Raw genomic sequence first — 11,360 nt, forward strand, 5'->3', positions numbered from 1 at the left:
TGCCGCGGGGCGGGCGGACCCCACCTGAGCCCTGCTGCTCCACCGCTCCTGGGCGGGAGCCGAGCCCAGCCCGGTCCCGCCGCCCTACGGCTCGGGGCGGAGAGCGGGCGGCGCGAGGAGGCGGCCGCGCTGCCGCTAAGCCGCTTAGGGCCGGGCTGGCTGGCATGAGCCTCCCCGGCGGGGCGGCTGCGGGCTGCGCGCTGCGCGGCGGCTGAGGGGGAGGAGGCGGAGGGGACGTTCCGCTCCTCGGGGGGGAGGAAAATGGGGAACTGCCTCAAGTCCCCCACCTCGGATGACATTTCGCTGCTCCACGAGTCCCAGTCGGACCGGGCTAGCTACGGGGACGGGGCCGAGCCGGATCAGGAGCCGCCGCCGCCATATCAGGTACGAGAGGGGGCGGGGAGCGACGCGGCGGAGCCCGAGGGAACGGGGACGGAGAGCGGCCCGGCCGGGGGGCGGGGAGGAGCTCGGAGGAGCCCCCGGAGCGCTGCGCTGCGTCCGGCCCCGCGGGGCACCGAGCGGAGGGTCCTGGCCGCGGCGCGAGGAGCGCCGCTTTGTTTCCCCGGTCTCGGCGCGGGGCCGCGCGGACCGTGGGGGATACGAAGCCGGAGACGGCGAAGGGGGTCAGGGTCCGCCCCGGGGTCGGAGCCGCCGCGGTCGTCTCCGGATTTGGGTTGAAAACAGAAGGGGAAGGCGCCGAGTTTCCAGCCGTGCCGCTTCCTTTGTTGTCGTCGCGCGGTGACATCACTGTCTGTGTCGCTCTCGGTGCTCCGGAGGCCGCGCGCTCGGCGATGCCCGGCTTTGTCTGCGGCGCTCCGGCAGCGGCTGAACCGGAGTAACTTTTGTGCTGCCGGAGATGCTGTTTCTTTCAGCTGCGTGGGGTTCCAGGAAGGGCTGTTTGGTCTTCTGTCTGCAGGGGATATGTAAATTTATGTCTGATGACGGGCTGGGGAAAAACGCCGGGTGCTCTGTCACGTCCTCGCAGCCGTGGGGTCCCGGCACGGCCCAGTCCTGAGCTCTGCGCTGTGGTGGCCCCGGAAAGGAGGGCACGGAACTCAGGCCTGCGTTTGTCCTCTGCTTCATCTCCATCCCCGAAGAGGAAACGTACGTGGCTCTGAGCAGGACCTGAGCCCTGTCTGAAGGGATCTGTGACAATGACAGGCTCAGATAAATCCTGCAGGGTGGCCTGAGCGCTCCTTACGGAGGGAGTCATGCAGGAGTTGCAGACCTTAATGTACAATTAACAAAACTGCAGAAAGTATTTAGCAGGGTAGACGCGTAACCTGTGATACTCAACAATCAGAGAAACACCAGCTGTGACAGGAGGTCCCCGGGTTGTTCAGGAGGAGACACAGGCACAGCAGCCTTTAGTGGTGCAGTGGAACCATGCTGGGACTGCTGGGCTGTGCAGAGCTGCTCGCTTTGTGTGAGTACTTAATGACAGAACACACTTCCTAAGATGGGTTATTATTTTTTTTTTCTGACTTCTTAGCAGAGTCTGCACAAGTCCATTAAATGAAAATGCTTGGTGTCAAGGTTTTCGAAAGGTGATGTTCTAAGCCGGTCCTAATTGTCCCTTCTTTGGGACAACTGTGTGTCCCAATTGTTTGGGAATGCACTGTGTTCTTGCTGTAACATACTTATTACTGTCTGTGCTGGTGGCTGTATTCACAGCTGTGCTTTCTGGGAAGACTTTAGTTGCTTGTTGTTTTTTTTTGCTGTGGAAAACAACCTGTTGGCTCTTGCAGGAGTTGAGAAATCGCACTGTGCAGGCCTTCTCCTGTCGACTTCAGTGGTGGATAAGTACTCTTCCTCAGTAGCTCGTGCTTTTTTAAAAAATTCTAAGCGAAGAACTTCTTGTACGTAAGTGTGAATGGTTGACTGAGAGCACAGTAGACAGTAAAATAAGCAAACTTGCAGACACTTCTTACCATGTGAGTTCATAGCAAAACTCCCCAGCGTGTGGTGGTGTGCATGCAGGCATTCAGCTGTCCCAAACCCCATGCGCTGATCTCAGCAGTTCCCACACACTCACTGTAAGGGGTGTTCTGTGTCACATAGTCAAAAAGTGCAGTGGTTTGTGATGACAAAGGACCTTCACCTTCATACTGTGCAGTATTTCACAGTTCACATGCTTTGAGGTTGAAGGGGTTTGTAACTTTGAATTGTTTTAGGGCCAAAAGATGTGCAAGTCAAGCACTGAATTGGGGAGCTCCTGGAGCTCTGTTATAGCTGTAGTGGCAGCAGGATGTCATGGTCTCATTTTAAGTTCCAGATCACAGCTCAGATTCACTGTTAGAAAGGGAAGCGTAGGTTTTTTGTCCTTATGCGTGATAAATACTTTCCAAAATGTTTGAATGAGAATTAGCGTGTGTGAGAACACGCAGACCTGCAGAGGATGGAAAGCAAGGAAGAGGATGAAATAAGTTTGATATGATAACTTGTTTGTGGCACCTAGCGCTGTGCACGAGGAGCTGTGGATGATTAACAACTTAAAATCGAGCTGCTGGAACCTCAGCCATAAAATGGCCACATTTGGGTTTGCTTCCTTTGGGTTTGCAGCAACGATGTGCAAACTTCCTGAGCCGCTCTCGCAAGGTATGCAAACAAGCAGAGCAAAGGAAGCTTGCTGGGCTAGGTGCAGCCTTGTAGACAAGGTCTTGCATGTCTATTTGAGCTAACGTCTGTGCTATCTTGATGTTCAAAATACTTTCTGTGTTTTGGCACGCTTGTGCTGTGGGTGTCCATATGGGAATCTGGTTAAGTAATCATTTTTAAGGTGTTCACTTGTAACTGCAAAATATGCACCCAATAATCTCTTTATTGTTGCATGCCAATTTCCTTTTTATCAGTGAGTGGTACTGAACCTGCTGTATAAAATTCCCTGCTTCTAAAAGTTGAACTGAAAATTGGATTGTAAGTACAGACACATGGAATAATGAGGAATATACCTTCCCTTCAGAGGCTCTGCATATACCTGCCCCTTGTCAGTGTGCTGTAAGCTACATGGGATAGCTTAAACAGCTATCCAAACTCATGAAAAAGTGGCCCATTAAAACAGCAGCTGTTTTCCAGTGCATCAAGCTTAAGGGCTAACATGGGACATAATTAAAACACACAGAGAAAAGCGTGTGTTTGTGTGTGGGGAAGGAAGTTGTACTGACAGTTGACCAGCATTTTCGTAGGCATGCTGGTTTTGGCTGCCTCCATTTTAGACTCCTGAAATTACAACTGTTTTTCCAAGTGCTGAGCACATGCAACTCCATTACTAACTAGTGAATCTGCTTAGGAAAGAGTTAGTGTTTTTTTTCTCCTGAAGTCCTCAAAATTGAGTGTACTTTCAGGCTCATTTTTCTGTTCCACCTTTGACTACTTTGCCATCTGTTGGCAATATGCTTTCTGCTGCTTTGTCTGCAGAACTCTGTTTTTACCCAGTTTCTCTTGCCTCTAGTAGTTCTTTGCAACGATGTTATTTTGCAGAACAGATGTGCCACTCCTCTCAGCCCTTGTCTCGTATTTCTCTTCTTCAGTAATTCCTTAACAGCTGCAGAAAATAATTTCTGAATTTACCAAACTTTGAATTTTATTCAGTGAAGTCTGGAATCCATCTTTTCTTCTTGGGTTTCTTAAAGGTAGTGCTGTGAACAATACATGCTGAGATCTTTTTAAAAGGACATACAACGCTTGCTGAACAAGTAAGCTACAAGTGTGACAAGCTCCTGTGCTCAGAGAAGCACGTTTGAAACGTTGATGTGGAGGACAGGCTGGTGAAATATGTTCTTCCTTTATCTGGGAAGACCTGAAGCTGGCTCTGGTGCTCTGTACCACCCTGTTTGCCTTCAGGGCCCTGATACAGTATTTCAGTGGATTTTTTTTTTTTTTTAATTTTGTTTTTTATTTGAAGGCATCATTTAAAACCTTCCGACCTGGGTAGTTGCTTGATTAGGTAGCAGACACAAAATGAGGTGAGAGATCACAGACATGAGCTGAAGACAGCGCAGTGTGCCCATAAACTTGCAAAAGCTGTTGGCAGCAGCAGGTTTTGAAAATGCAATTTGGGATATCTTGTGGCTTCTTTTAAATTGAAGTTGCAGCAATGGCCTCCTCCAGCCTGCTCTGTGGGCATCGTTGGTGTTCACTGTGCTCTTGTCCTGATCCGTCTGTGCTGCTGGGCTTCCTTCTGCCTGTGCCTGGATCTCTGTGCAGTGCCCTGCCGGTCCTGCAGCCTTGGTGGAGTGTTCCTTACGTGAGAAAGTCCTCTGTTTGAACAGTCATTGGCTGTCCTTGATATAGTCTGCTGCATTTGTGTGAGACTTGCCACCGTGTATGTGCGTGTTGGGTGTATTTTGCTCAACAGACCACAAAGTTTTTATGATTGCCTTGTCATGACTTATGTTATGACTTAACTAATACACAGGTGTTCTGATGCTGTCCTCTCAAAGGTATGGTAATTGATATGGCTAAATGTTGCAATCCCAATTCATTCTGCTATAGCAATTGCACCTATTCACAGAAACGTGTGCAAAATTCTCTTGGGCCACAAATGAGCTATTTGTCATCAGTGATGGCATATATTTTGTGAGAGCAATCCCAGTGGCGTAACGTTCTGCTCTCTGTATGGCTGTGTGAAGCCGGAACTGTTGGGGTGTGTTGGGACAGTGTAAGAGGAGGAAAGTTGCAGTGAGAAAGATGCTGCATGCTGAGTGCTGCGAGCCATGGGAAGAGCAAAACCAAGGCCCAAACCAACTATAGCCATTCTATGTAAGAGAAATGAGTGTATTAACAATTGCACATGCAGGTCTTGTCCTTCATGTTGTGCTGGAGGCATGCATGAATTGCAGTTGCATTTGTGTATCTGAACTGAAATAGTGCTTCACCTCACTGCTGCTCTTTGTGATGGAACTGGGAAAGGGCTGCAGGCAAGAGTGTCTGTTTGTGTGGGGCTGTCTGGGGCCTTCTGGCACCATGAGCACGGGTGGTGATCAGCTTCAGCGAGAAGAGGAAGTGAAGTTTTCTGGGGTGCCATATGTAAATTGCTTTATAGGTAATAGTTACTTAAAAAAAAAAAAGTGCACCTGTATTTGCTGTCTTAATGCACGTTGGTTGTGGCATCAGGCTGGCTGGTTGGTGCTGCCTTCCACCTTGTTGGTGAAAAAAGCTGCTGGAAGGAGGGGAAGGAAGAGGAGCCTGTAGATAAAGGATACCAGATAGTGTCTTAAAGGTAGGTAACTTTTATGGCATAATATTGAAGTTACCCTGTTATAAATTGTTCTTTATGAATTTTGGCTGAATATTGGAATTCCTTGCTGTTGAGTCAGCAGTGGGTGAAGACCCGTCCCTAGCCATTTTGACCAAAAGGTTTTGCAATAGGTGTTTTGAAAAGAAGAGAGGGAGTTCATAAGCTCATTTGACAGAATCCTGGTTGATCCACTGCATGCATTTCTCCAAGAAATGGCAAAGTTACACTGAGGTTTTATGCAAGGTCTGTCACTGTCTGCTGTGACACTCTTCATCCCTTCAATAAAGGAAGGAAGCTTGACTTAATGAACACTGACATTGACCCTTTCAATATCTCTAGTTAAACAGGTTGTGGAATATAAGGTCAAGAAGATAAAAATAACGCTGCTTGCTTGTGACAGACTTGTATCTTCCAGCCTTTGTGCTCAGCCTTACTGTTGCCACCCCACAGATGTGCACAGAAACCTATTTATGTTTTGAGGAGTTAATGGTCTGTGGAACGATCTAAAGCAAATCAGCTGTGACTTTTCTGTGAGCTAATGAAAGTGTTCCTAAGAGACCAAAAAATTTCAAAATGAGCAGGTTTTTAGGGATGTTGTGAAAAAAAGCTAGCCATTTTTTGACTATAGAAGGCAAAACAAGCTCCAGTTGAGGTTGAGATTGCATGAAAAAATTGCCGAGATGCCATGGAAGTCTCATCAGTGAGATATGCAGGTAGATACGTGTTCTTGGAAGATGCCATCTGCTGTATGGTTCTGCCAGCCTTCTGGCTGCCTGCAGCAGCAACACGGCCTGGCAGAGCTAGTTCCCACACAGCCCCATGGTGGGCACTGCTGGAGCTGGCGTGCAGCTTCCTGCTGGCTGAAACAGAGACTTGGGATAATAAAAACATAAGTCACTTGAGCAGCCTGGCATAAGCTGTGGTTGTTCTTAGTTCGTTCAGTCTGACGTTTAGCTTGTAACTTTTGGCAAATCGCATAACTGCTCTGTGCTTTGGTTTCCTCGTCTGTAAAATGAGGAGTAATAAAGCTTATCTTTAGTGCAGACATGCTTAGTAAATTAATTCATGTTTGTAAAGCGTTCTGCAATAATTTGATTTTAATAAAATGGTATTCTGCCGTTACAAAATGAACCTCTGCAGGAATTTGCAACAAATTATCTGCTGTGGAGAGGGAGCTTTATCAGAAGATCAGTTTAAGACGAGATATCTCTTAAAATCTGTTGTGGAATCTGATAATTTAGGATTTGTTTGGCAGAGCAGATGCTTCCAGATGCTCAATTAGGAGAAATGAAGAGGCAGTGGAAACGGTAATAAGAAATTCTGCCTAATCAGGATAATGAATCTTCATTATCTGGGGAGCTCTAGTGTTCTTTGAGGCAAGCCAATCTTAACAGACCATCCGGCCCTCCCCAAACCCAGGACCACCTTGTATCATGGAAGGTTCCTGGGTGTGCATCTGATTCATTGGTGCATGTTACTGGTACTGATGTTACTAACTGTACATCTGGAGTTGAGTTTTAGAACCACGGAAAATAAGCTAGTTCTGTGTTCTGAAGAGATAATGGTTTGTGGAATGGACTAAAGCAAACCAACTGTGACTTTCCTATGAGCTAATGAAACAATTTCCAAGAGACCACGGAGTTGTAGAGAGTGGTTGTTTTATTTACCAGCCCTCTGTAGGAATCCCTGTTGGCTGCGCTGTTTCTCAACAACGAAAAAGAAAGAAAGAATGCTGGTGGCCACGGTCCCTGAGCAGCAGCATGGGCAAACAGCAGATGCATGCAGCAACTGGAGGAGAAGATGAAAGAGCTTTCCTTTCAACCACACTTGCGTCAGCCAAATCACAACCAGCTGGTTTATTGCACTGGATGTTTCTGCTGAGCCATCAGAAATCTCACACACGCTCCCTGCCTCACACACATGCACATATGGAACCATACTGAAGGCTGGTTTGATTGGTGAGCATTCACATCCTGCCTGTGTTCAGCCACTGGCTTAGTCTCGAGGTGATGTAGACCTGTGCTGCCTGGGGGAAGACTGAAACTGGGGGAGGAATGGGAGAAACTGTGACTCAGGAAAATGAGTTCTTGTAGTCCCAGCGTGCAGCAATGAATGCGTGGGCTGCTATCCTTGTGGCACTGAGTCTTGTTTCCTGGGATTGTGTTTCTTTGGTCACCAGAGCGGCCTTTGTGACCTTCTTACTTTTTCCCCACCTGGAGCAGTGGGTATGTGTGGAGGCACAGCTCAGCAGCAGTCGCTGTACTTTGTTCCTTGAACTCAAAGGCCAAATAACCATGCAGAGATGGCCTTGTCCTCAAAGATGAATCTCAGCTGGCTGAGTTTTTCAGACTAAGCCCGTGTGCCATTAGAATTTGGACTGCAAAGACAAGTCTTAGGAGCATCAAGGAAATGCCTGTTTTATGACTAATAAAATGTAATGAAGCTGCACAAACATCCAGTGTATGCAAAACAAAAACAAAAACAAAAACCAAAAAAAAACAAAAAAAACCCCCAACCAAACATTTGGTGCTGTTTTGGACAAAGGCAGGGAATCAGTTGTCCTGCAGCCTCAATTAAACTGCTGATTTTTGTCAGATATTTCCAGTTTCACAGAATCCCATGTTCTAACTTTTGATATGGCAAAACTAATTTAAAAAGAAATGGCCAACTAGATTATAACTCAGACATATCTGCGTAGAGAATCCATCCAGCACCTACTGAGCTACTGTCCGACTATACAATTTCCCCACGGCACTCACCACTATTGCTTTATGTGACTCTCAATGATTTGTATACAGACTCTAGCCCTAAGGAAACAGAGCAATATTTATCTGGCTTTATTTATTCCCATAAGTAGTTTGGGAGACAAATCTCTTCTGAGTCAGCGTGTGCATGTTGCAGAATTGGATGAGGCTGGCTGCTCTTGCCCTCTTTTACAGCTGCAGGAGATGTATCTAAGAGATCAAAGTGCATCAGATTCCATTATTTCGGTATCTACAGGACAGTATAATGCATGACTGCTCTGGGACGATGCCTCTGTCTGGCTTATTCATCATTGTAATTAAACCCAGATACAGAGTTTGTTCTGTGCTGAACATTAATCGCAGTGCTTTATGAACACAGTTGTTGAAATTGTAATTCAGACACGGTATAACATTGCAGTATAGGTGAAGACCAATATTTATTTTGCCTGAATAAATTCCTTCCATTTGAATTTCAGAGAGAGAGCAGTGATTGCTCCCAGGTTTTGAAGAAACAACTGTAAGAATTGCTGGACTACAGACCTTCCAAACTGCTAAACTGGTTCGTTCTGTAATGTTGCCTAACAGAAAGCAGTTAACTGCTGTATTCGGTGGAAACTTCGTAAAAGACTGACTGGCAAACAAATGCTGTAAATTCAAATTTAGTAGAGACAAAAATTAACATCTTAACACTTGCAGACTTTATTTTTTGCTTGTTAATAGTGCTCGCTGTTGCTCGTTTCTGTTGCTTTGGAATTTCTCTTGGTTGTGTTCTGTTCAGGTATTATGATTTGTATTGCAGTTGCATCCATCTGTCTTCAGTTTAGCTGATGAGATATGACTAAGTCATTGCTTTTAGTGTCTGCTTCATGAAGCTCTGTGACACTGTCTTTATTTTAGGACCTTACAGTGGCTGTGGATTGTGATGTGGAGGGTGACATTCTTGGAAGTATGTTGTCTGTGGAAGGAAACAACGCAACTTTTAAATCTGAAGCGAAAATGCTTAATTAACTGTATGAATTCATTTTTAGGTTAATGGCCTTTACCTATTGCACCCAGGGCCTGCAGCTCCACCCTGACTGCAGGTAGTGCTGTGAGAATGAATCCCTTGGAACGGATTCATATGGTAACTCATGTGGAGCTCTGCTATTTATAGAATTCTCCCAGCCAGTCATCTGCAAGGACCGAAACCAAGGTGCAGAAAAAGATGTTTTCATTATGCCTGCGTTTAGACAAACTGTCTGGAATTTGTAAGCATTCAGGTTGTGTTTGCTTGCGTTACTGTGCAGCTAACCTACGGAAAATGTTTGCTGAAGAGCGCCATTCCTTTTGTATATAGTGGCTTTATTGATTTCCAGGAGGTGGGGGTTGGCACTGTAGTAAATGTATAATTAGTTTTATTCCGCAAAATTCTTCTGTAGGATCTTTTAGGAAAGAAAAAAATAGTATCCACTTGCACGCAAATACAATTTCATGCTCCAAGTGATCTTGGCTTTCCTCTATAAACAGTAATCTTTCCTTTGTTTGTAGAGTAGCTTGCTATTCCTCCCTCCCAGCAGAAGCAAGGCGACCCTAGTTTGGTGCTTCCTGGGGAAGAGCTCACCTCACCCTATGTGTAGCTTCTCCTGAAGTCTCTTGATGTGGCTGAAGTTGTCACCTAGTTGGATCTGGTGAACTGGGGAGAACAGAGCTGTAGTTCTATGCCGAGGCAGGAAGTTGGGGCATGTTATCTTTCCTTTCATTTTGGTCTGTGAAATACAGCTTATGGGTGCATTGCTGTCCAGAATATGCTGTAGTGAAGGTAGGGAGGGCTTTCAGACTGCCAGCTGTAGTAGTTTGCTGTCCCTTTCAGCTCTGTGTTATCTTAGTGTGCTGCGGATGAATAATGACTAATTCACTCTTCATTAAAACGAGGGTTGGATCAAGTGTGTATGCTGGCAAGAGTTCTGCAGTGGACTCAGAGTGTGTGGGGCTCGGTGCCTGCTTCTCCACTGCCCTTCTTCTTGGAGATTCCTCTACGTACTTGGGCTGCAGCTGCGGTAGTTTTATATAAGAAGTAAAAACTGGGGAAGTGGTAGTAACAGCCGTGTAACACGTGCTACCAAACAGGTTGTTGGTGTTGAGGGATCAGACAAATGCTTCCATTTCAGATTAACTAGTCAAGCAGCCAGAGAACTGCAGGCAGAAGGGAATTCACCCATCCTTTTGTCAGGATAAGACATTTTCTTAGTATAGAGGAGTTAGTCTGATTCAGTGTGTCAATATCTGGAGCTGTTTGGACTTCTGCAGTGTTTCTAAGGACAGAGGGGTACTTCTGTGGCTCTTGGGAAAGTGCTGCTGATGAAACCGAATGCTCCTGTCCTGGGGCCTTAGCTACACCAGGAACAGATGCCAATTGAAACCATCCGTGCCCCTGTGTTAGTGCGCTACACGTTGTGCATGTGGGGGAAATGGGAATCTGTGTTCATTTAACTTGATTTAATACAGGATTCTGTTCCACAACTTAAAAATAACGTCTTTGACAGGCTGCACTGGGGAGCAGATGCAGCTGAGGCCAAGGAAAAGACTTGGAGGCTATCTCCTATACTCAGGATACCACAGGTTGAAACCAAGCTAAAATACACATTGCCTTGTGAACCTCTTCGTGTGCTGCCACGATTCTGACACCAAGAAGCCTGACCTTGCTATTTGCTGATGCCAGAATGGCTAGTTTTGCTTTTCCCCCGTTTTCCATTTGCAGCCGTGCACTCCACGCTCTTTGTGGTGGCTTTGGTGCTTATCTGATCCCTCCGTGCGTCAGCTCACACCATTAAAGCATCCAAAACAGGTTCGCTCTCTTACTTTCTTCCTGTCAGCTTAGTGAACCGAACTGACTTCCTGTAGGAGATTGGATTTATCTGTACTCTGTGCAATCCATATATTCAGTTTTTCTTTCTGACATCTCTGGAAAGGTCTGAAGGTGCCAGCTATTAGATGTGTGCTGTTTCCACAAAGTGTTACAGCATTTTTGGCTTCTCCATAGTGCAATTAAGAATGTGCTTGGACTTAACTGCATCCTGGAGTATGCATAGGGTGAAGGCTTGCTGCTGGTTTGGAAAGTGAGTGCACTGGGAATGGTCTGAATGTGAAGTGCAGCCTCAGTTTGCCATTTGTAATGATAGAGGGGCAGTGATTACCGTGAAGGAGTTAAGCTACTTCAGGACAAATGTCCGATGTAGGCAAAGCCTTGATTCTGTTTTTCTTAATTGTGATTTCCTGTTTAAAAACAAAACAAAAAACCCAACCCACTTAATAAAAAATATTCATCTACCATGACTGCTAAAGTTTAGGTGCTTTCCTGTCCTTTTTTTTTTTTTTTTTTTTTTTTTTTTTTTTTTTTT

General features: G+C 46.0%; 1 protein-coding gene across 1 annotated transcript in view; it reads left to right on the plus strand.

Annotated features, from left to right (window-relative positions):
• Nucleotides 1-227: 227 nt before the first annotated feature.
• RNF11 (ring finger protein 11) overlaps nucleotides 228-11,360 on the plus strand; it is a 27,227-nt gene continuing 16,094 nt past the window's right edge. The window contains exon 1 of the mRNA XM_042873729.1: nucleotides 228-384. Within this exon, the coding sequence (XP_042729663.1) occupies nucleotides 262-384 (123 nt within the window). The 5' untranslated portion in view covers nucleotides 228-261. The remainder of the gene's footprint in view (nucleotides 385-11,360) is intronic.

This window comes from Lagopus leucura, unplaced genomic scaffold (genome assembly GCF_019238085.1).
Source record: "Lagopus leucura isolate 7727_CA_CO unplaced genomic scaffold, USGS_WTPT01 Super-Scaffold_100009, whole genome shotgun sequence".
Lineage (NCBI taxonomy): Eukaryota > Metazoa > Chordata > Aves > Galliformes > Phasianidae > Lagopus > Lagopus leucura.